This window comes from Pyxicephalus adspersus, chromosome 5 (assembly GCF_032062135.1).
Source record: "Pyxicephalus adspersus chromosome 5, UCB_Pads_2.0, whole genome shotgun sequence".
Classification (NCBI taxonomy): Eukaryota; Metazoa; Chordata; class Amphibia; order Anura; family Pyxicephalidae; genus Pyxicephalus; species Pyxicephalus adspersus.
Window position 1 is genome coordinate 77,378,429 of NC_092862.1, and position 26,306 is coordinate 77,404,734.

The window sequence follows — 26,306 nt, forward strand, 5'->3', positions numbered from 1 at the left end:
CGGCTTGCTCCTACTTTCTGCTCACTTAAAATAGCACTCAAAACCCATTTTTTCAAACTTGCCTACCCGGCTTCTTCTGTCATTTGAAGCCATCACTACTTCCCACCACTACATATCTCCCATCCTATTGCGTGTGAAATTCCCCCACCTACTAGATTGTAAGCTCTTCGGGGGAGGGTCCTCTCCTCCTGTATCACTGTCTGTATTAGTCTGTCATTTGCAATCCCTATTTAACGTACAGCGCTGCGTAATATGTTAGCGCTATATAAATCCTGTTTATTAATAATAATAATAATAATTTGTGCCTGTATTTCTGGACACCAATCTGACTTTTGTACATGTTTTTACAGATGTAAATGTATTTTATTCTGTTTGTTTTTCTATGTTATTGTTTAGGGCAAAGATGGCTGTGAATATGCGCTTGGACTGACCCCAACAGGGATCTTAATATTCGAAGGCTCAAACAAAATTGGTTTATTCTTCTGGTAACTAAATATTTATGCCACTTCTTGTTGCTCCTGTTTATACATTTACTTGACTCTACAGTAAATTTTTCTTTACAAATGCAAAATTCCATAAAGACTAGCATTTTGCAAGCTTAGAAATAAAATAATGTTACTGTTTGTTTTCTCCATAGTATGTGCCCTTGGAGATGCGAGCTAGAGTAGTTAAATAAAATTTTAGGGCTACGTCTATTAAATACATACATTGATATGCAGGGAAAATGTAATTAGAATGTAAAGCAAACGATTACTGTACTGCTTGCTGTATGTAATTTTTGAAGGCTTGAAAATAATATGACACTAATCATACTTACTACTTACTTTAGTAGCTCATATTTATCTAACTGAACATGAATTCACACCTTTACCATGTCATTTGTCTTGGGCCATGTTGTCACCAAGATAAGATGAACATTTTGTACCATGTGTGATGATCCATGTTTGTATACATGATTAGGGTCAGGTTAAATACCATACACCATGGTATAAGTTTCAATATACGTTTTAGTCTGTAATAGAAGCTATGAGCTTGTTTTAAATCTTAACAGCAGCCCTTGGGCTATTCGGGCTGTCGGAGTGATCAAACAGGCTGTTATGCCTGCAAAATTACTACTCCAAGCAGTAGAACTGCCAACTTTTTTTTTCCCCTGGTGTTGCAAGCTGAGGATGGCCACAGAAGCCACATAGGAGAGATTTCACACCTAATCTATTCCCCTAAATGTGCAGTGGTTTCATTTCACTTAACTTTATTACTGTCAGGCTAGGTTCAGACCTGATTTCGGAATCTTGCTCTATCATTTGCAGTGTTGGTCCCTAAAGAACCAGGATCTTCAGATTTGACCACAGGTAGCAGTGAGCAATACTGTACTGCTCACCTTCATTAGAAAAAGAAATTACACTGCCTTTAAATTCTAAGGTTTTATATATCCCTGAATATTAATCGTCTGGTCCTTAGCAGGCTGTAAAAGTTGTAAAATAAAACAATAGATTCCACTGTGTTTAGCAAATTACAGCATTCTTAATGCTCAGCTTAAATTGGGTTGAAGTCTGGACTTTGACTGGGTCATTGCAAGATATTGCCACATTGCAATTGATTTCTTTTATTGTAGGTTTGCATCTACTTGGGATCTTTGTCCTGTTGCATGACCCAGTTTCGACCGATGTTTAGCCATCAAACAAATGGCCTGAAATTTGAATTTGGTATACTTTAGCATACAGAGTTCATCCTTACAGACTCTTGACATTTGCCATCAACAAGTCTGTCTAACTCAAAATGTTATGTCCTAACCTCTTAACTGTAGAATCACACTGTAGTATTTATTTAAAACCATTCATTAACTGTATTAAACAGAACAAGCACATAGAATACACATGGCTTATAAATTGACTAGTCTTATCATTTATTTAGAAAAATACTTAAAAACAAAAGTAAAGCAAAAAAAAAAAATTTTTACTTCACTAATAATAATAATAATAATAATAACGTGTGCTGTTTTTCTTGGACATCTTTATAGAACTTGACTAAAACTTTCCACTTTTTTTGTTGCTAGGCCTAAAATTACCAAAATGGATTTTAAGAAAAGCAAGTTAACCCTTGTTGTTGTAGAAGATGATGAGCAGGTAAGAACTACTGAACATTATTTAGCAAGTATTAGCAGGCTACTGTCACTTACCTTGTATCAAGATTTTCCTTTTTTCTGTAGGGTAGGGAACAAGAACATACATTTGTTTTTCGCTTGGATAACTCTAAAGTCTGTAAACATTTGTGGAAGTGTGCAGTGGAGCATCATGCTTTCTTTAGGCTAAGAACCCCAGCAAATACAAAACCTACTCGATCTGATTTTATTAGATTGGGCTCAAGATTCCGATTCAGGTAATCCTTTTAAGCTGTCAGAAAACTATTTTATTACAATGTTAAAGGACTTTTTTTTTAACAAAATGAAAATAATTTATAAAGCAATTACTGACAAAATCATGTGCCTGTATATTGTAATCACGTTATATGTTTAGTATATTTTTCTGACACCTATTCCTAAACCTGCAAAGCCAAGTGAGACTGCAGAAAACATTTGTGGCTGATTTACTGCTAACTATACTTTAATGAGTTTTTTACTTTAAAATATACACACACATTTATGAAGGGTATCGAGCAATTTTGCAGATTTGGAGACCAAATGCTTCTTGTTTTCCTCTCTCCAATGAACTTTTTAATCAAAGTAAGCTGTTCTTCTGAGCAATGTCTGAAACCACCCATTTTACTGAGATATTCAGAGAGAAATGCACTATAACCAGAATGGTACAACATTTGCTGCCTTTCTGGAATACGCCCTGTGACTGACACCTGTTTATTTAGTGAAGTCATTTATTCTGTGAAAAAAACGCCACACTTCTATTATTTTGAGCAAGCTTTTATTTTGAGTTTTCTGTTAATGATTCGATTTGATGAATGAAGAATTGGCAGCTTGTCAATGACAGTTAGGTCTGTTGGTTTTCCATTACTCTACTACACCTACCAGTAAATTATTTGCCATGTAGGAATAAAATTTAAACCAAAATCAGTAATTGATCAGGCTAGTGATGTTGGACTACTATTCTGAATACAACTGTATGATGAGGTCTTATTATTTTTAGTGGTCGAACAGAATACCAGGCAACTCATGCTGGGAGGTTAAGAAGAATTAGTACATTTGAGAGACGTCCTAGTAAACGATATCCTTCAAGAAGGCATTCCACTTTTAAAGGTTTTATATGCTCCTGGGCCCTCTTTTTTTGCATGCTCTTTCTATTATATTTGCTTTTTCTCTCTTTCATTTTCTCTCTCTATCTCTATCTCCTACCTCTCTAACTCTATCTCTCTAATTCTATCTCTATCTCTCTAACTCTGTCTCTAAAAAAGTAAATGGTTTTTTTTTTTTGTTTTTTTGTTTTTTGTTGTTTTTTTTTTACAGCTAACACCCCATTGAAACCACCTCCATTGTGGTAGGTTACTACTTTATTTTGAATGTTTGTTTCATTTTTACAGGAGTGATATGTTACTTGTTATAGGTTCTTTCTATACAAAAAATTTAGTTTAGCAGGAACTTGAGCTTGGTTATAAATTAAATACTTTTTTTTTTAGCACTCGGAGAATCAGGTGATGGGAAGTAAGGGGCTAGGTTTCCAGATATGGGATAACACACTATGTCAAGGTATTTTATACAGGCAAAGGGAGAAATAAAAGATAAATGTTGGAGAAAAACCTTCTATAAAGTATCTGTGGATTGTTCTGGCAGTATTTTTTTGGGCTTTGTCACCTTGTGAAAGAGAGAAGAGAGAAAAGAAAAGAAAAAATAGTGCCGTCTGGGATTCACTGTACATATAACAGATGCAACTGTTTTCTGTTGAATGTTAACAACCATATGTCCTGTATTTATTAGGTTATGGATGCTTTGGCTACAACAGCATGACTAACATATTTCTCTAGGTTTAAAGTAGTATTCAGCAAACATACAATATTCTGACTTGTACTATCAAAGATCTTTGTGAAGTATAAGAATGTCTGTGTAAAGTCATGATATGCTCAAAGCATTAGTTTTAGATATTTCTTTTATTGAGGTGTGAGATTTTATTATATTTAAATGGGTACCTAAATGATATCCAAACTCAAAAACATATTGTATGTATATACCATATTGTAGTTTCCAGCCTTTAAATTGGTTGTCTTTGTTTAGTTATAATTTTAAGTCAAGTAATGTTTTCAGAAATACATAAAACATGTTATATATCTTTTCATCCTGCCAGTCCGGCCATCCACAATTAGCTGTCACTTAAGCACATTGCAAAAAACTATATGTGTAAAGATGTGTAAAGATTCAGTGTTTTCTAAATTTGCAGTTTAAAATGTCATCTTCTTTCATGGAAAATTCTAATTGGGATTTTGTAGGTACCTAAACAAACTTTAGTATCTATATTCACCACTTTAATGCATAAACAATAAATATGTAAAAACAATGCACATTGTACAATTGTTACAAATCTGTCAAATCTTTGCGAAAGTGGTACAAACACTTGAACATTGGATGGTAAATGAAGGGCTGAACTGGAGGGACAAAGTTTAAATATGTAGGTGCAAGTGGCTTGAAGTATGTTTTTTTTATTATTCTTGCTCCTGTTGGTTTAGTTGATAATAATGTATTAAAATTAGCATGTAACCCTCATGATGGAACGTTCTCTTGATGAAACCGGTTAGGGAAACACAAAAAAAGATGGGAAACCACATAATCAATGTCAATGGAATGAATAGCAAGATTTTGTTTTAGAACATTGAGCATATGTACAATGTGCTCTGTTTTTACATATTTATTGTTTATTCAATAAATTATTTACATTTTTATTAATAGATACTAAAGTTTGTTTAGATACCTACAGAATCCCAATTAGAGGTTTGAATGATAAGACACTGGATGATATAGGCAGGGATATGGTACTGGAATTGTATCTCCCACCCAATCAATTGAGATGTTTTTATTGAAAATATGTTTTATTTTTGCTGCAATGCATATTAAAAAAAAATACTGGTTCACTTGGGGTGTATTATAGGTTACACCTCATCCTCCCAAGTTTATAATTAAATTCTCTTTTGCAAAAGTATGCTGAGGATTTTTATGGTGCATAATTGTAACACTCACAATTAAAATATTAAAAACATTTGCAATATATTATTATTCTCTTAAAACAACATGAAAAACATTAATTCTTATACATACAAATTGTCAGTGAATGACTAGGATTTTGCAATGATGTTTAGTTTGCTTTTAAAGGTCGTTGACGCGTTTCACCCGTAGGCTTCATCAGAAGGACACTAAGCAGCATTCCATAAATCTATTCATGTGTTATTAGTCAAGTTCATTACATGAATCGTTTCCCAAAATAAAAAAAAATTTCACTTATGCGTATCACCATAACGAGCTTTTTTGTTTGGATGTGGTTGCCAATTGTTTGACTGTGTTCTTATTTCCCCAGAGAGTGCCTTATAATGTTAAAAATCATCTTACATTCTGTCAGAATAAGCACACAATGTAAGATGATTTTTGTGAGTGTTAGAATTATGCACCATACAATCTATGGCATACTTTTGCAAAAGAGAATTATATTAAAAACAAGTTTTTGTTTTTTTATATTTAATAACTATATTGTCCACTAATTAGAACCACCACTGATGTCCTTTTGATAAATTGATAAAGTATAAAGTTTGAAACATTATTAGGTCTAGTATTTGATTTTTTTTTCTGTCTTACAGTGTTAAAACATCACCTGAAATGCAAAATGACCAGGTAAATTTATTAAAATAAAAGAGGGGTGAATACCTATGAATATAAGACTTACTTCTTTTTTATTTTACTTACTTTACTTTTTATTATGTTTTTTTCTTGTAAATTGTAATAGATGTCTCTATTTAAATATGGTTACAATGGCTGTAAGGAAGTAATACAAACCTAGACATACCAAATTTTAAATCTGATATAGGTTGTTAAGTTTGCACCATTATTGAACCCAACTCTCAAATCCTCTTTGAAAAACATCAGGTGTGCAGTCATACCAACTTGTCATAAAAAGTTTTTTTTCTTGAAGTCTGTCCTTCATTGGACCAAACAGGTGGAAGTGGGGAGGACACCATATGTGGGCTGTATGGTGGCTGAGAGACCACTATTCATTTAAATTTGCTGATTGCCTTATTTGTTTTGTGTGGTAACACCAAGTCATTGTGAATTTCTCTTGAATGTCTTATGGCTTGGAGAAATGTGACTACAATCCATAGACTGAATATTTGTTTCTGAATCATAAAGATATATCCATGTTTCATCCTGTAACCACATTGCAAAAAAATTGTTTTCATTGGATTGAAATGCTTCGGCAGATCAGAGCAGCTTTCCACCCTTCTCAACCTCAAAATGGATGTTAACTTCTATAGTGCACACTTTCTAACGCCCGAAGTCTTCCACCATCTTCTAAATGGCATTGTAACCACAGTCCATTTGTGCAAAAGCTTACAGATTGTGACTGTCCATGCAAATCAGTTTGGTTACATTTGGTAGTCTACAATTGTGTTATTTGTCTTATAGTTTTCCATAATTAAAACTTTACCATCTGTGCACTTGTGCTTGTCAATATAGTCATCTCCGTGGACATTCTGTAGCTTTCTGTGGATGTCGACTGGTTGCGTTCCTCCTTTGCTATTGTTGAGATCTTAACGAAGGAGGGTGCAGGCTGTTCAATGTCCACAAAAACCTACAGAATGTTTCTGCTTGGAATCCAATATTTGCCTGCAATGAATAAAAAATTGTCAGTCAGAATTACTCAAACATCAAATTTGAACGACTTATGTCTAATAAAAAAAAAAACGGTTCTTAATGAATTATACAATGAATCCCTGTAAATATTTTCAACTTAAATATTTTTGGCATTCAAGGCCCGATCACTACTAGAAATAAAAATGAGGGGTAAATGAAAATGAGGAGCAATCCAATATTTTCAGTTGCCAGCAAAACTGGATTAGCTTCCAATGGGGATATTTGTCTAAGAATAATTTTTTCCTCCTTTTTTATTACCTCATCTGAACTCTGAATCTACAGGATTAGACGTGTGGCCTAATGGGACACCTGGAAGATTGTTACCCTTTTTGAGATGACCGGGTTAGGCCAGTTACCAAGCAATTTTTTATTTTTTTTATTGGCTCCTCTGGAACCTGAAGTCCTGGGTGTTTTCAATAAGTTTTATCATTAAAACTGTCATTGTGTAGCACTAAAGTTGCACAATACATTAGTTTGCTTTATACATGCTCTGGAATGCAGCTTGTAAAAAAAGTGAAGCTAAATATTGAGCTTATTTCTCTGCATACCAGTGATCATATAAATCTTTTTTTGCAGCAACAATATCATCATAACATACAACCTAATCAGCAGCATTGGCATCCTCACACATCTCCAAACATCAGGTTGGTAATCTCCTTTATTGGTTTTACAATGATCAGAAAAAGTGTACAAGGGTTACACCTTCCATAAAATTTATAATGTTGTCTGTCTGTATTGGGAAATTACCAACCTTAATTTTTCTGGTGGCCATGCATACTAATACAGAAAATAAAAGAAAATCCAAAAGTGTCTCAGAACAGGAGAGGTAAGTGCAAATTGTCCAATGCAGACAACTTTGTGGGCAAAACCCATAATTATTCTTGGCCCTTTTTGTAGTTCCCTTAGTTCTCTCAGCAATTAGAAAAATTAAGCATTTTAGTGTAGTGATCCATAAATTCTAATCAGATAATAAGTATGTTGTAGTTAGTTTAGTGAAAAATAAATTGAGCTACTATAGGCTATTCTACATTGCATTTTTAAGGCTGGTCTTAATTTGAAGGTGAAAGGGCCTCCTAAACTCCAGGCATGAGAAAAATTGGAGTTTTAAATATAAAAGAACATGGTAAAACATGCAAATTGTAATCTTAGAACACATTTCTGGAATCTATTTTCCTGAATTTACCTAAAAGGTTAATCAGTGGCACACGGTACAAAAGTAATCAAACACATCAGGGCATCTTGTTAACTCTGCCATGAAACTGTCCAGATGGAAAAAAAAAACTTTAAAGTGATTTCCGTCTTTAATCAAGATCGACTAAGATAATTTTTAGTTAAAGTTTTGACATGAGCATAAGATCCATTGTTTGAACGTTATTTAACCTTGATGTGAGAATCTTTTTCATTGCCTCCAACAAATTCCAAACTCGTGCAAGCTGCTCCCTGCCACCTGCATTCACAAAGTAGGTAAATTGACTGAAAGAAAGAAAAGCTTCCCCAGCCCCTGCCAGTACTGTGACTATCAGGGGGACAGGCAGCCCCATCCACTTTGAGCACAGAAACGCTGTAGCAATTTTTAGACAAATGCAGTCTAGCATTTACTTATGAGTACTTAAGGATTAAAGAGATTTCTGGTACTAATCTACTGGGTGTTCCTCATATGGTTTTTATTTTTTTCTTCTTTGTTTGTTTTTAAAATTTAATGAATTTCCATCATCTAATGACATTTCTTTATACGTGGTCAGACTGACTTAAAGTGGACCTAAAGTTACGCTTTTATGGATGCATGATCAGGCACATCAGTATTGCAGAAAGGGACAGGTGTCTTCTGTAGTATTGTGTCTTACCTACCTGATTGCTCCAGGTTTCTGGCAACGGGGAAACCTAGCCAGTCAAAGGTGACCAAAAATTATTTCCAGGAAGAAGACGAAAAGGAAGACTGCAGCACCCTTTAATGGAATGGGGATAGGCCAGTCGCACAGATTTAGTTCTGCTTTAAATGTATAAAGCAAAACAATCACCACTGTTGGAAGGGAGCCTGATCCCTAACCCCCTTACATGAATGTATTCCAATTTTACATCTTTGACCCTACTGCAAAATTGTGTTTTGTTTTGTTTTTTGTTTTTTTTTCTAGGTGATTAGAACTAGATTTTCTTTTTATGGTTTGTGTAGGTACATTTCAAAATGTATGCAAATTGTGGTTTAGTTAAATTGTTGCCAGGTAAGAACATGATTTGAAACTCATTAAAAAGGTTTTCTGTTAGAGAAAAAACTTTTCTGCCCATGGCAACATTCTGTAATTGTTTTACCAGTTGAAGGGACTTGTGTTTGTTGCAAGCTGAGCATTTACAAATAGACCAAATTTGTCTTTAAAGCTAAACCAATGCAGTGCCCAATCTATGTGAGCTGCTCAATGTCAATGGCTATTTTTATCACATCTTACTTTGTGGAAAAGTTTTCTGTCATTTGTATGCCTATGCATACATTATGTTTTGTTTTTTTTTGGCGGGGGGGGGGGGGGGGTGTTATCCTTCCAGCTATAGCCAGTTTCCATTGCTATTTTATGTAGCGGTGAGACATTTCAGAAACATTTACCACAATGTTTTGTTTTTGTTTGTTTGTTTTGTTCTGATGTTTTTTGTTGTAAATAGTTCATTTGTCACTAACCAACCACTGTGCACATGGTACAGGCAATCTTCTTATGACAACAGGTTATTATGGAAAGCCGGCTCCAGTGGAGATGGTAGAAACACAAAGTACATTCAGGATCAAAACCAGAAGAATTTGGGAGATATTCAAAGCATTCTGTATCAAGACAAACTCATGACAACACTCTGACATCCATCTTTGACAACAATCCATAGACAGCCATCACAAATGTCTCCATTGCTTTCATGAACTCACCTGTCTGTTATTCATCCATGTGTTGTTTAAGCTACAAATGAAGTTTGTTTGCATTTTTGAAGTAGCAAAACTGATTCTATTTTTATATTCATAGTTCTCATAATTTGAACAGTGGTTTATTTTCTGAACTCAATACAAAATAGGCATCCAGTGAAATGAATGAAATATTTAAGGTGGCATGCATTATATTTTAAGGACTTTATTAAAGAGATGTAAAAAGGTTTACTGCTGCTTAGGTAAAGCAATTATCCCATTGTGATCAATTGTTCCAAATTGTGTTTAATCTGCTTTTTATTAGCTACTTTATTTTAGTGGTGATTCATCACCTCAAAGTTAGCTTTAATTTAAAGAAATCATTCTTAATTGTATTTTAAGCTTCATAACAGAAGTGCATAACCTAAGATGATCTGAGGTATATATAAAGAAAACATAAGTAAACTTAAAGCAACCAATACCATCTTAAAATATCATTTTTATTTCTGTTGTTTATTGCATTTACTGCACATTGTTTCATCTTTGCTGTAATTAGTTTAATTCCAACAAAATGTCTCAAAAAGCAGAAAGTTTTAAGAAGGTTGACAAATATGGACTTCCAGTTGGCATCCTATTAGATTCTGCAAAACCAGTAGGACTGTTACAGTGTGTCATCTCGGGTTGTAATCTCCAGGTAAATTGCCATAATTCCATTGATCCAGTAAAAAGATTTTTTTTGCATTTTTATTTATTTTTTTTTTTTAACTAGGGGAGGATTTTGTGAGACATCTATTGAGAATGCTAGTGTTCTGGTCCCTTGCCTTTGGCACTGTGAGACATTTTTAGGCCAGGAGTTTGAGTTCAGTAAGAAACGCTGCAACTGCATAGTTTCAAATCTGTGGCTTTGAACATACTGTGTCTAATGAATAAGCATGACAATCAAGAAACTAGTATTTTTAGATGCTAGTAGTGGTAATCTCCATACTTATTACATGTGTCTTTAAAAAGGAGTTTTTGGAGCTATATGAACCATATACAAAGCACGTTGTCAAATTGTATTACATTTTTTACTGTGTTCGGGTATTATTATAGTTTTTCAGAAGTGTGTTCATTGGTGAATGGTAAGTGCGAGTGGAGTCCTTATTCGGGACTATGAGAATTAGAAGGATTTATGCTGGAGTGAGCAAGTTTAGGCTTAATGGAAGCATTGTAAACACATCCACAAAGATAACTTTAGTTTTAAATGTACTTTTTATTTTAATTATATACATTCAGTTGAAGATTACATAACATTAGTTAGATTTTGCCTTAATCAGTTTTTTATTAAGTTTTTTACACTTTGTTAAATCACCTATTGTCACTTTTGAACTAGGTTAGAAAAATAGGTAGCATTATTCAATGTCAGTAATGGGGTATCTGTTGTTGCAAGGTAGCTTCAATCAGGAAATCAAGTGTGTTAAGTGGATGTCCTCAATTTTTTGTTTCCGAAGGAATTAGAACTGCCCATTTTTAGCATAGTATAAAAGGATATGAGAGAGTGATATCTAAAGAATTAAAGCACCTAAATTGTCTTATAATTATGCAAAGAAGCTTTACCAAATTGGTCTTAATAATATGCTGCTTGCTTGAACAAGAGGAATTTCACATACGGTGCCTTTCAATATAACTTTTTATAATTTCTTTCAAAATCCCAGAGAGGATTTTTTATGGCATCAATATTTGATATGTATTGTAAATTTGTGGTTTATCATGTGCTTAAACCAAAAACAAAGGAACTGGATTTCTGTATATATGGATTAGTGTGTTTTCTGCCTTTGTATACATCACTATTTGATACTACTGAATATATGTGAAGTTTGCACCTTAACATTGATGTAATGCACTGGCCTGTTTTTGTTTTTTTTCTGTTTTTTTGGCACCTTAACCAGCCTAGAATAGTTTAAGATCTAAATCCGTTTGAAAACCTAAAAGGCTGTGGAAATCTTTTTGAAAATTTCCAGCACAATTAAAATACTGAACTGAATATTTGACTTTAAGGTGGAATATTAAAAATATGACCAGGCTTTTGCACTAAGCATTCTTCTTTGAAACTATTAAAATCGCAAACACAACTCAGCTTTGGTTGGCAGGATACCGGGTAATCCTGGCTTCTCCTGCACTTTCTGTGGCTGAATGAGCTTACATCATCCCTGCCAGCTAGTCAAGATGGCCAAAGATCGAAACCAGGAAAATAATAAGGAAGATGAAAGAATGGGGGGTTGGTGAGCATAGCAGGTTTTAATTTTGTTTGCAGAATATGGAATGATCTATCAGATGGATAAGCAACGTAAATATCTTTGGGTAAACGGGCAAATGTACTAGAAGAAATGTAGGCTGCTGTTGCCAACCACTCAAAATAATAGTTGCCTGTTCATCCTCCAAATCCTTTTTTTTTTTTGTAGTAACTTAAGCTGCTAATGTGAAATGGAGATGCAGATCAGGTTATCACTTGTATCCATGCTCTGGATTTGATTCCCAATATTGAGCCAGGTAGACAGCATTGCTTACATTGTAATTCATGTAAAGGTTTAAATAAAGTGGTAGGGTTAGCTTATCTCTTTAATTTAATTGTAAAGCAGTCTCTAACGTCACTAGTTCACACACATAAAATAAAGTCAGAGCTCCTGATCACTGACTCAAAGCTACTGGATCAGCATTGCAGCAATTGGAGAGGCCAGCAATAAAAAGCCTACATGATTAAGTATATGTTTATTGTCCTAGGCAGATGTTTATAAAACTTTCATTTTGTGACTAAGAAGAGAACAGAACTAGCCATGATCAATTTTCTTCATTTGTTATGTTAAATTAGAGTAAAAAAAAACACCTTGTTGGAAGACCTCTACAACAAATACTTTTCCACTGCTGTGGATTAGGCCTTTTCAGTAGCATAATCAAGACATTAAGGAAAGTAATGTTTTACATTTGTGTTCATTGCTGACGCTTAGGTAAAAACAAAAGCCCTTCTGTCAAGTGTCACAGTCTTATTTTTAAAAATGGTTCAGTAGTCTGTGTATGAATATGTATATACTGTGCATATATTATGTACAAACAATATAACAATGGCCTCATAAACCCTAAATGTAAATCATCATTGTATGTGCTAGGTACAAATAAAATGATGCTGTTCAAAATATATTAGTTTTCATTGTGTGCCTGTTTCAGTTTAGTTATATCTTTTCTCCATATTCTCACTCATAAGTGTATTAGTGTGCAGGAGTAGATAGCTCTATATCTGTAATAGCTCAAAAACTTACCCCCACCACACACACACCACTTAATTTTTCCCAATTTCCCTTGACAAACACTCCACAATCTACTGTTTACAGCAGCTGTTTCCTACTTCATCTTGTGGCAATAAAGTGTGTATATTAGTCTAGTTATTACTTTGAAACATAAGATATTAGCAACTCTTGGCCAGTTTTGAAAAATGCATTTTGCCGTTTTGTTGGCAGTTTTCTGATTTAACAAAAAAAGTATATTTATCCAAGCTAACCTCAAGACTAATGGAACTATACTCATGGAAAACATATAACTCCAAATGAGGGTTACATTGGTTTAAATATGTCCTTTACTGTTTAATGCTGAAAAACTAGCTTGCAAATTTAGTGGCAAAAGCAATTGTGATTTGCACACTATTCATTACCCTAACCTCAAAGATCTATAACCCTTTAACCAGCTGTAACAAAAATCCTATACGTTTGACCTTAAAAGGTGGACTTAATCCTGTAGGTGCTAGTATTTAGCTTACTGCGTGAAATGGTAACCAATTTTCTAGAACAAAAAATATATAAATAAACTAAATATAAATATTGTATATGTGAAACCCAATTGCATGGCTTTACTTCCTGTAACTCTATTTAAATCCACACATATCTCACTAAACGGAAAGGTCAGTTTGTCATAATAAGTACATTGTACAGTTAATTGTGCAATGTAAGAGGAAGCCAACTAGGAAAGTCAGACATACAGGAAATTGCTTTTTTTGAGCATTTCTGTAAGCAAGATCATCCCCAGTGTTTCCATGGTTACAAAGAAGTCATGTTTCAATTCAGGAAATATGCACAGTTGAACCAGTTTTTTAATGACCGCTTACTGGGCCTGAAAAATGCATGCCAGTATTGTGTACGTATGTGACAATTATGAGTTACCTGAACTTGGCCCCAGACAACACTAAGATAATACTTCACCTCCTATAACAAACATTAATTATTTTGTGCCAGCTGTGTTAAAAGGTAAGTTGATAAGCATCCTAAACTATCAAGTACATTGTTTAGAAACGGACATTAGTTTTAAACCATACAGGCTTAAAGATAAAGAGCAGCAATAGTCACTTTTCATAATTACTGTTTTGGAATTAAACCTTAGGGCTGAAGATAAGAGGGGAAATGTGTTCCCCTTACTAGAGTTTTACAGTGAAGGTTGAGCCACCTCTTTAATTACAAAATTGTTTTATTTAAACACATTTAGTAAACAAGTCCAGACCGATCTATACCTCATAACTGTTTGGCACTTCACAGTATATGGGTAACATTGTACATGTGTATATTTAAGGAATACAAAAAAGGTGATGAAGAAGACCATGCTTAAAGTGTAATGAATCCAACATGTTTCGCCACGAATGGGCTTCTTCAGGGATATGATAATAGAGTTTAATAAAGCAAGCTTAACAACCTGTATATGTACATAGAGATTGAATAATGAAAAAGAAAATTGAAATAGTTTACACAGCAAGATCAATATTATTTATATATATATATATATATATATATATATATATATATATATATATATATGTCAAAATTATTTTTGCAGTGTAATATTAATACAAACTATGACATTGTTTACACAGCAAAATCAATAATATATATAGGTATGTCAAAAGGATTTTTTCATTATAATATCATTGACGCAATCTATGAAATTTCTCATCAAGTAAAATTTAAAGTAAGTGTATCAGATTTACCAAACATTATTCAAGTATAAATGAAAAACTAAACTATACAATGTTTATGGGCGATATATGTAACCATAGTGTGTAAATGCATAAGAAAGTCCATAGTGTATCCATAGTGTGTAAATGCCTCAGAAAATTGATAATCTACTGTGCAGACAGAAAATGTAGGGTATAATCAATTTCTTACTTACATATCTAATTTGATAAAGGTTGTAGGGGTACAGTGCTGGAAATTAATGATATCTAAACGAAACTCTGAGGTAAAGGCTGTATCCAGGTAAAAATGAGTATATTAGTAATAAAAAATAGCACTACATATAGGCTAAATAGGATGTCTGGTCATGAAGGGTACATACCCCAGGTCAGGAACACTTTGAGTACTCTAATCAGTTCTAGGACTGGGTGTGGGGATATATAGGTGACCCCAAAAGAAAGATTGTTTTATCCAAATGTGCTTTAGAGCAGGTCAAAAGCGGGGACAGGCAGTTAGCCTTCCCATTCCTAGAATAGTATAATAAATGTAACAAATAGGATTAATCTAGAAAGGAGTGTGTGACAAAGGCCACTATTTAAATCCTAATTATTCAAGACAGGGAATAAAAGGGGGATTAATATCTAGGAGTATATCAGAAGGCGATCAAAGATCTGTATTATAATCAATAAATACCACAATTACCTGGAAACAGGAGTTGTAGACAGTTGCACGGGTGTTGAAAGTATCATAAAGCTCCAAAAAAGTAGGGTGCTGTAAATGTAAATAATGATCATGATATATTTATAAGTACTGGGAATCAGGTCAGAACAAGTCCATGAACATAGAACTGATCCTACCTGCAAGCAGCATGAATGGAAAGAACTCTATTCATTAAGCCCATTTACTTGTTCCCATCAATCCAAAAAAAGGTTTGTGATATTTATTTTGTCCAAAATCTTACTTCCTTGTAGAATACAGCCCTCAGGTTGGGGGTCTGTTTACTAATTTGAAAAGTAGTCTAAATGTCAATGGAGTTGAGATAAAAAAACATCCTTGCAACTGCGGTCCTTAAAAGGTCCACAACATATGTGCAGCTAAATGCATTTTTGCTAGGAAAAGTAGGTATTTTAACTATATATTACCTTGTAAAGGTAAAACCTAAAGAAACCTGTACGTATTGTGCTAAATATATACACTCATTAAAAAAGGAAACACGTAGCTGAATTAGTACCCAGCAGTTTTGGTAAAGCATTAACAAGTGAGATGAATGAAACAACTTGCTAGCAGTAAAATACATAAAAACATTATAGTACCTACTTAATGGACCAACAGGGTGGCAAAACAGAAATAAACCTATCTTTAGGTTATGTGTAAAATACCTCCTTGTGCCTATCATACCCTCTCTAAAACTGTAAATTTACTTTGATCCTTTAAAAATGTTTCTGAAGAATATACAGTATTATTATAACTTTACTCTACAAGTTTATGAAAAATCTGTGTAGATATAATATACTCTTCAAGGAAAAATGTAATTGGCTCTGCAGAAAATATCTAAGTAACAATTTGTAGATAATAAATCTTCTAATCTATAAGAAATATTTTGTTGCAGGAATTTATTTTGTAAGAATATTTGAGGATCTATCAACCTGATGTATGAAAGTTGCAGCAAACTTGGTCTAAATTAAAGTAGCTGATCTACATAATTGGACGTTATTTTGGATTGCCTCTCCATTCTCCCTAAATTATATGTAAACTCTAAACCAAATGAAAGGTTCATTACTAATTTTATCTGTGCAAAAAAAAAAACTTGTTTGTCTTTTAGACATCTTGTCAGCCAGTAAACCTATTCTCCCATCAAATAATTAGACCTAATTTATTCATTTATTTATTATCATTATTATTTTAGCTCTCAAAAACTTTGGAGGATATACTTTTGTCCGTGAACCTATGTGATCCAAAAAAAATGGAATGGATCTGTTCCATGATTTAGAACATTTGCTAAAAAGTAGGAAATTATTTTTAAGAAATCCAATCCAGGTTTGCTGGATCACTCAGGTTTACTGATTGAAATGTATTCCCTCCCGCTTTGGAGAGCATTAAAAAATCATGCCCATTGTTCCTAGTTGTCTGTGAAGACTGAAAAACCCCTCCCCTCTGATGTGGGGGGAGGGGGTCCTAGGATGATGATACTGCTTCTCTATAGATATTAGGAAATGAGTAAGTGTTGCTAGACAATAATTGAAATTGTATTACTGGCAGAATCATTATATAAAAATTAAGAAGAAGAAAAAAAACTTAAGACACTGCATCTAAAGACTGCTAAGCTGCAATAAACTATATATTTGGTCTTGAGTTTAGATACACTTCAAGGAAAGGCTCTCACTTTGTAAATTTAGGGCATATTAACAAGATTTAGGGCATAGTAACAACTTCTCTTTACAACCCACCTCAACTGCTACTAATATTTCTACCTTTGACCCGCTCCTCCCCTTTACTGTTTGTGGGTATATAGTATACACCTGTAGCATTGGGGCCTTCAGTTTCGTTCCTACTTTTAGGATTTCTAAAATTATGTAGTATTGAAGGGAAGGCCTTTTTTTCACCCTCCTCTTTTCGGAAGATTGCCTACAACAGCATGAATGTTTTGCCTAAACTTTTTGTATCTGCTCAGAACACTCCCTATCACAATTCCCTATTTCTTTACAAAATGAAACTGTAGGCTTCATCTGGCTCCACAAAATAAATCCACACTTTTCACTATTTTATCTTCACTTATTTTTACACCAAATAAATGGGTCCAATACACCCCAGTGTGGTTTGGCATAATTGGAAAGACTAAAAGCTCTAAATTTTTTTATTATATTAGTATACCCAGAAAACAAGGCCAAACGGTGTTTAGGATTAGCAATATATATCACCTTGCCTGTTGCCTCTAGACATTAAAACAGAGCCTGATAGGTCCCTAATAATTGGAAGTCTAGTAGAAAGGCTTTGATAAATATATTGTATGCAAAAAAACACCATGTGATCTTGCATAAATGCCTTTAAAATAGGCCAGTGCTGTAGATTATCATCCATCCCATTTGCCCAATGTATTTGGGGAAAAAAAGCTTTAAAAGGAGAACGATATAAATATAAATAGGAATGGAATCTCCATAAAATAGTTTTGTGTATCTGAATTTTAAGACAGAGCCAAAGCCAAGAGTTAGAGGTAAATGATCTGAAATGGAAACATTTTCAAGATATATTTTACATACTGTTGAAAATATTGAGTCATCTACCAGAATCGATTTGATTAGAGTAACGCGTAATCTTTTTCAGTGGGATGAAACAAACGCCAGGTATCTACCCCTGAATGCCCTGTGTAAAGCATTTGTATTTCTACTTTATGGATAAGAGCAGTCTATTATTGGGTGGTGTTAAAATTTCCAGTCAAGTAAAAAGGGGGGGGGGGGAGGGCATTCACTGGAGGTGCATAAACAGAAAATGGTGTAGACTGTTTTCAAGATTTCCACAACCACCATAACATATTCTCATCTGTTCAACAGACAAAATATGGTAGGGTTACGCTTCATGAAGAGTATTGCTACAAATGTCTTTTTAGATGTATATGTAGTTATCACCTTGCCTAGCCAAGAGGGACCCTAAGCAAAGGCAAAGATTCTGATGTGTTTCTTCCAGAAATGCAATATCGGGGTTGTTTCTTGAGGTGCAGCATAACCTTTTTGTACTTTTGTGGACTATTTAAATGAAGTACAGAATGAGCAGGTGGAAAGATTCAAGGCAGTTATAAGGTCAATGGTCAAAAAACGAAGTAATTCTTGGCCCTTAATATTCTCAGGTATACCAATAAATCGCAGAATTAGAATGTCTACTTCAAGTCCTCTACTTTTACTTTTATACCGGTAGTAGTTAAAAGAGAAGATGAGCAGCCACCTTAGTTTGAAAATCAAGCAATTGGTCTTTTAAGTCACTCTCTGTTCCAATTCCATAACTCATTCAGTGATGAAAGCAATACTCTCCCGTGCTGTTGTGATTACCTGTTGAAGTCCATCAAACATTTTATCCAAATATGGCTATAGAATTTAGAAACCTCATCAACCACTGATGCAGAATTTGCTACAGGTGGCTGATATTTGAGCATAACATATGTGGTAAAGAGGAAGGAGATAATGGAGATGATGAAGACAAATCCGATTTTATCATCCAGTCATTATCGGTGTTCAAGGATTGCAATAAACTAATAGGTTTAAAATCCCAGAGGAAAACAGCAGATTATGGAGGGTGAAAAAAAGAAGAACATTAAAACCTTGTAGTAAAACTGGTGATATCCCAGGCAATCAAACTTTATTTAAATAGTCACTTGCCAATTCCAAGGATCCTGGGCTGTGTCTAAAGGATTAGTCCTTCGCCAGGCCAGGCCAATCACAGAGGCCTTGCTGCCCAGGTGGATAACACATGTCACACTGCCTGCTTTCTGAGTGTGCACTCTGGCAAACGAAAGACCTTTCCAAAACAGAATCATGATGCTTCTCCACTCCTCTATGGCATAAAACCTTGCTGGATGAAACATTAGGGTCCATAGAGCACTGGTCTGGGAAGTACATGCCTCAATTAGCCCTGCCCCTGGCAGGGAGTATTTTTTTTTTTTTTTTTTTTTTGTGAAGATGACATCAGGATTTATTGTCTGTGTGCTTTAATAGTTACAATAGTTGATTTTTCACCAGGAAGTGACAGATTCACTGCTCTATAAATGGAGCCATTTGGGTTTGTGTGCACAAAAATTATAGTGTATTTTGAATATTTTTGAAAATGTAGGAGTTTATAGGAAAATAAAGGAGGTGAGTGAATGAGTCTAACATACCTCTGGAAGATTCTTCCCCCACAGAATGTTTGGTGAATGTCAGATTCACTTCTTTGTTAATAGACCCCATCGATTATATAAACAGTTGTGCAACTATAATGCATCATAATAATTTGACACTACTATATTTATATTCTTTTGGTCTTGTTTTTAGAAAATATTGTTTTAGGATGATCAATTATATTGAAATTGAATGACTAGCTGCATAATTTTTCATAGCCCAAAACTCAAATTAATCAAGAGACAACTATCACTTTTGGTGGAGATATTTATTTGTAGGGATTATATCATTAGTGTCGGTGTTCGAATTCAGGTTGTCCTTATATTCGACCGGAATATGGCTGTTTGAATTCGGATAGACCCAACCCGAAAAAACGTAATTGGACGGCGAAAGTTCGGATTAAAAAAAATGTGTTAAAAAAAAATAAATAAATGTTAAATTAATTTGTTGAGTGTCTGTGTTTATTTAACTAAATTTTTTTACAGGTTATTCTATAATGACATGATATCTGTTACACTGTAACACACTTTCCAGTACAGTAATATGATACATTTGTTACATTTTTCTTTTATCCACTGTAGAAAAATGTAACAAATGTATCATATAACTGTGCTGGAAAGTGTGTTAGAGAGTAAAGCTGCGTACACACTTCCAATTTTTATCGTTGGAAATGAACGACGAACGAACGACGATCGATTGGGCAAAAATCGTTCGTAAAAAAAGTAACCAACGACGCCGACGAACGAGAATAGTCGCTGGAAATGAACGACCGGACCGGCGGATCGGATTGGACGACAATCGTTTACCATCTATCGTGTGTACGGTCGTTCATTGATCGTCCATGGTCTGAGCATGCGCGGTGAACGAACGTTCGCTTACTTCCTGTGGTGCACGTCACTTCCTGTATCGTTCAAACGATCGCATCTATCGTGTGTACAATATCTGCGAACGATCGTGTCGTTATCTGTATGTACAGGATCGGTGCTATACGATCGTCCGCAGATATCGTGCAGGATTGTTCGTCGTTCATTTACCAACGATAATAATTGGAAGTGTGTACGTAGCTTAAGAGATAATTAACCTGTAGTGCCCTGGGGATTGTAGAGGAACTGCAGAGTTCATCTGCAATTCAGTTCCCACGGTCACATGACCGTGGGGAATTTTGTGGTCACAGCTGTGACTGCAGGTGTTTCCTGGGCACTAGAGGTTGAATGGGGACAAGTTTCCCCATTCATCACATCTAGTGCCCTGTGTTCTTGGATAGAGAAACTCTTTATGTATTGTGGATTGTAAATCCAGTTTTGGCACAATCCAAAAAAAAAATATATAAAAAACACAATATGCTGAGTGAATCACAGAATTTAAACAAACAATATTGTTTATCCTTGCCCAACTTTATTGTATCTTCATACTTTTTAGAATTATATGATTAGTGCAACTTTACCTTTGCATCCCTATCTTTTACATATGCAGTTCCTAGGTCTATGACAAAAATTTAGCCATGGATGGCAAATATGTTTGCTCCACGATACTTTCCTTGAAACAAAAAACAGAGCAAGGCAATGCCGACCTGCTCCTAAAATTGCTATTTGCTTTTATACAAATACACTGGTTTTAGAACACTTATTTATAAACACTGACCTGAAACACATTAGCTGATCGGTGTTAGGAAATATGAGTAATACTTACCTGTATACTTGCTTTTCTGTCAGAGACCCATAGTATCAATGCAAGAAGTGAATGACAGAATGACAACCAGACATTTTCCATGTTTTGGTGTGGGGTCAGGGTATTAGAAAATTTCTTGCTAGCAAAGCGAGTACTGTTGCTTTTAAACCATTGCTGGATGGAGATGAATATAGATTGTTTAACACTTGTTTTATGTTTTTTTAAACAAGAATAGTTTTCCTTTAAACAATTCATTATTAGTTTAGTTTGGCTTTTGCTTATACATAAATAGGTTATCACTACTATGAGTCACAGTACATGCTGTAGCAGAAATGTGAATAATAGTTTTCTAAAACCAAGGCAACCATAAAGCTAAGTGTCATTTGTGAAATGTTTTGATTGCTGGCTAATAAGCATACCTTTTTTCTCACTACACATGTGGACTAATTAAATTATATGTACTTGTTCAAGCTGTGCAGTAACACTCTGCATATTTCAAATTTCCATCTGCTATTTTGGAAGGTGAGTCTTCCACCTTGAACCTTTCTCCTAATAAGATCACTAATCATCCTGCTATTGCTGCGTATTGGTACTTCTGAAATGCCCTTAACATTCTGGTAGGGCTGCTGATTTCATTTCAGAGAGATCATGAGATCATGAGAATTATGTTATTTAGCAATAAAGCAATTTTCTATTTGGTTATGGAGTGAATAGACTTTGCATTGATATTTGCTCAGACAAGGCTATGGTTTATAAAATAAATTATGAAATAGTAAAAAGCAATTTTAATATGGAATTTGTATTACCACTTTTAACAAATTGTAATTTTTTTTCTGTTTTGTTATCCACCAGAGGGGAATGCACCTTAATGCTGGATTGTTGTTCATTATTGAACCTTTATTGGTGGATTAGTTGTTCATTGCGTTACCAACTAGTTTAACTGTATTACCCCTGCTCCCATTTTCATAAGCACATTCATAAAGATGACTATGCACAATTCTTTGTGCTGCTGCTTCTAACATACATTTGTTAAAACTTTGTAAAGGATAAAAAAAAACAACACTACACAACCTAAAAAAAAAGTTCAACACAACCACCTTCCCAATATCAAATACCACATCAATATGCCCAAATATATCTTCTTCACACTATGTTATTATTCCTTAATATTATAAAATTTATAAATTCATTTTCATTGTTTTACATAAAACACCATATGCTTTGTCACACTTACCTCTTCCTCAGTAAAGCGCAGACGCCTTCCTCCTGCGCATGCGGGCAGTTCTGACTCTGGGCGTGCCTACGCCACCAAGCTTTATCAGTTTTGTCCAACCAGCCAATCAGAAAAAAGCCTCTTAACCATCCCTGGCTATTTAGCTAGCTCAGACACAGCAGTCAGTGTTCGTACAACATGTCTCCACTAGTGCCGAGCCCCTAGCTTCTGAGCTAGTTCCTTTATACCTGTTGCTTGATTCAGTATTTCCTCTGCCCAGCTCCTGTGTTAACCCCTTGTTGCCCAGTCTGTTGTTTCTAGCCTATTCAATTGTGCTGTTCCAGTGTTCCTCTTTGTGGACATTCCTGTGTCACCTGTGCCTCCTGTTGCTTCCAGTGTCTCCTGTGTTCCCTGTGTCTGCAGTGGCCCCTGTGTCACTGGTGTTTATTTCCTGGATCCCTGGTATTTGACCCCTGGCTTGTGACCTGACCTCTCTTGCTTGCTGCTTGCCCTGACCCCAGCGTTCCTTGACGATTCCTCTGCTTAGTGATTTGGTACCCTGTAACCAAAGGACCGCAACCTGACGGTAACCAGCAGCGCAACATCCTCACCACTAAAGATTTTGGAGATGACCCGGTTGTCGCTTAGACTCTGCGCCTTGGCCTTTCTTAGGGCTCACACCACTTTTGTGCATGCCGTAGCGCCCCCTAGTTGCCCTGTCTCCCCTAGCGTGACATCCTTACTCACTATGCCATTGTTCCACAACTTCTCTTGTATATCAAATTTTTCTTCAATCCCTATACCATTTAATCAATTTCACTACACCTGAAACCAATCCCTATGTTTTGATTGTTCAAAAATAGATTCTCAAACACAACCATAATAAATTTCAAAACAGGTAATTATTCAGAATTTCGTCGACGCCTTCTCTTTCATTGCCTTTTCATCTGTTTATACTCTTTCACTGTTCATCACAATATATCCCAAGTTGCAAAAAAGATTTTTTATTATGCAAACCAGTATTCGTATGAACCACATTAACAATAGGTTCTTTCATTAAACATTAATAAAAATTCGCTTTTAATTATCAGCTTTTTCACTTACCCCAATTCACAATTTTATCTTGCTTCTTTTCTTACTTATTCCTCAGTTCCTTCAAAATGCCCTAACAGTGCCCTGCATCAGCTTATATCATGTCCCTCTGGTCTTTGGGACCACCCCTAATATAATTAAATTTACTTCTGGACTGCGATTGCACAAGACATCTGCGTCACATCAGGAAATTTTTTAAACATATTAAGCAAAAAGATCAGATCCGAGCATGTAGGCTCCTTAAAGTATGTCTCTGGGTTGATAACTGGGGATAAAGAAAAGGTGGATTTACCAAACACTTTTTTTTAGCTCTGTGTACACATAGAAAAATGGCAGAGATCAAGTCCAAATTCGTAACAGCAATGTCACTGCCTTAAATGAGTCACAATGGCTCAAAATTGATAAGCTTGAGAAACAGTTGGACAAAATTAGGTTGACAAAGCACCAGGAGCAGATAGATTACATCCATGTGTTCTCAAAGAGCTGGGCTCTGTTATTTCAAAGCCATTATTTGTAATTTTTAGAGACTCTTTAGTCACTGGCATGGTACCGATGGATTGGCGTAAGGCCAACATGGTTCCTATCTTCAAAAAGGGAGCAAAGTCATTACCAGGTAACTACAGACCAGTTAGTTTAACTTCCATTGTTGGTAAGGTCCTAGAGAGTTTGATTAAGAACCACATAGGGGAGTTTCTGCTGGAAAATAATATTGTAAGTGATAGTCAGCATGGCTTCAAGAAAGACCGAAGTTGTCAAACACATTTACTCTCCTTTTATGGAGAAATAAGTAAACAGGTAGACAGTGGAATAGCAGTTGATATAGTATACTTGGACTTTGCTAAAGCATTTGACACAGTACCCCTCTGACGGTTAATATGCAAGTTAGGGTCAATAGGTTTAGAAAAGTCAACCTGTAAATGGATAGACAACTGGCCTAACGACCGCATCCAGAGAGTTGTAATTAATGATTCATACTCTGAATGGTCTAAGGTTATTAGTGGTGTACCCCAGGGTTCAGTGTTGGGACCTTTACTGTTTAACATCTTTATAAATGATATAGAGTTTGGGATTAAAAGTACCATTTCTATGTTTGCAGATGACACCAAACTATGTAATAGAATTAAGTCCATACAGGATGTCTATAATCTACAAACAGATCTGGATATACTGTTTGATTGGGCAGCAAAGTGGCAAATGACATTTAATATAGATAAATGTAAAGTTATGCATGGGGCCTAACAACATGTATGCTTCATACTGTCTAGGGCAGTCATTGACAAACAACAGCCTGCGGGCCATATACAGCTCAATGGGGATGTTTCTCTGGCCCTTTGGGTGTTCCGCGCCTCTGGCTGGTGCCACCCCCGAGCAGGGTCAGGGTAAAGACCCTGCCGGGGGGGTGCACCAGCCAGAGCCGCGAACACGTCCCCCGATCTCAGCCTGCATGGGAGAGTGGGCAGGTTGTGTGTAGGGACACAGCCCGCCCAATCGCCCATCGCAAGCTCAGAGCCTGGGCTGTGTCCCTGCACACAACTCTCGCATTACAGGCTCAGAGCTTGCGATGGGAGAGTGGCCAGGCTGTGTCACTGCACACAACCCGCCTCCCGCAGATCTGCAATGGGAGAGTGGGCGGGGTTATGCCATCAGGACGACGTCATGTTTAGGGGCATCATGATGGCATAACCCGGCCCACTCTACCATCGACCTTGCCCTTTGGCAAACTTTTTTTCAGATTGTGGCCCCTGACTAAAATAGTTTCCCCACCCCTGGTCTAGGGAGAATACATTTAGGGGAGTCAGAAATGGAATAGGATCTGGGGGTTATAGTAGATCATGGACTTATCAACAGCATGAAATGCCAAGCTGCAATATCTAAAGCTAGTAAAGTACTTTCTTGTATTAAAAGAGGAATAGACTGCAGAGATGGAGACATAATCTTGCCCCTGTACAAAGCATTGGTCAGACCACATCTGGAATATGGAGTCCAGTTTTGGGCACCAGTTCACAAAAAGGACACTGTGGAATTGGAGACAGTGCAGAGAAGGGCAACTAAACTAATAAAAGGAATGGAGGAGCTAAGCTACTTTCTTCCCAATTATTCACTTTGAGATTATTTCAAAGAACAAGAGGGCACTCCAGACTCTGCGTCTGGAGGAAAAGAAGTTTAAGCTCCAGATAAGGAAGGGATTCTTCACTGTAAAGTCTGTGAAAATGTTGAATCGGCTCCCTCAGGAAGTAGTTTCAGCAACTACTATAGATTGCTTTAACCCCCTTAGTGGTATTCCAGAGTGTGACTCTAGGCAAAAAGAGGTATTCCCCAGTCACACTCTGGGTAGTTTTTAACTAAAAATAAACCCCACTTACCTTGTTCCGACACTGTCCCCCGGTGTCCTGCAGGTCCTGGGACACATCCTTCCTCCTCGATCTCCAGCTGGGAAATGCAGCGATGATCTCCGGGGTTTCCCGGTGACATCGGTGCATGAATTGGTGCGGACGGGTGGATGGGCGGGAAATTCAAATAATTTTGTATTGAATTCAATACAAAATAGCTGTATTGAGTCCAATACAGGGAAATATTCATAATTTATAAATAATTATATTACATATACATTATACATGCTACTACACAGGTATAATATTAAATGTTTTTAATATCGGTGAGTTATGCCTAAGAATTATAGCCTACAATGAAAAATAAATTTCTGCGCAAAACATTGTACCGCATTTTGCATGGAAATTTGGACAGAATTGGACCACTAGGGAGGTTAAGAAAAAGGTGGATGTTTTTCAAGAAG

The 26,306-nt window shown here is 35.6% G+C and overlaps 1 protein-coding gene across 2 annotated transcripts in view; it reads left to right on the forward strand.

Annotated features, from left to right (window-relative positions):
• The window catches only part of EPB41L4B (erythrocyte membrane protein band 4.1 like 4B), a 159,830-nt gene that overhangs the window by 68,999 nt on the left and 64,525 nt on the right, over positions 1–26,306 (forward strand). The window contains exons 9-16 of one of the 2 annotated variants that reach the window (XM_072411914.1): positions 397–485; positions 2,054–2,123; positions 2,207–2,376; positions 3,135–3,244; positions 3,452–3,482; positions 5,782–5,815; positions 7,409–7,476; positions 9,521–12,879. In XM_072411914.1, coding sequence (XP_072268015.1) covers positions 397–485; positions 2,054–2,123; positions 2,207–2,376; positions 3,135–3,244; positions 3,452–3,482; positions 5,782–5,815; positions 7,409–7,476; positions 9,521–9,668 — 720 coding nt within the window. In that variant the 3' untranslated portion in view covers positions 9,669–12,879. Of the gene's footprint in view, positions 1–396; positions 486–2,053; positions 2,124–2,206; positions 2,377–3,134; positions 3,245–3,451; positions 3,483–5,781; positions 5,816–7,408; positions 7,477–9,520; positions 12,880–26,306 lie in introns of those variants that run through there. The other variant, XM_072411912.1, reaches the window with a different exon arrangement.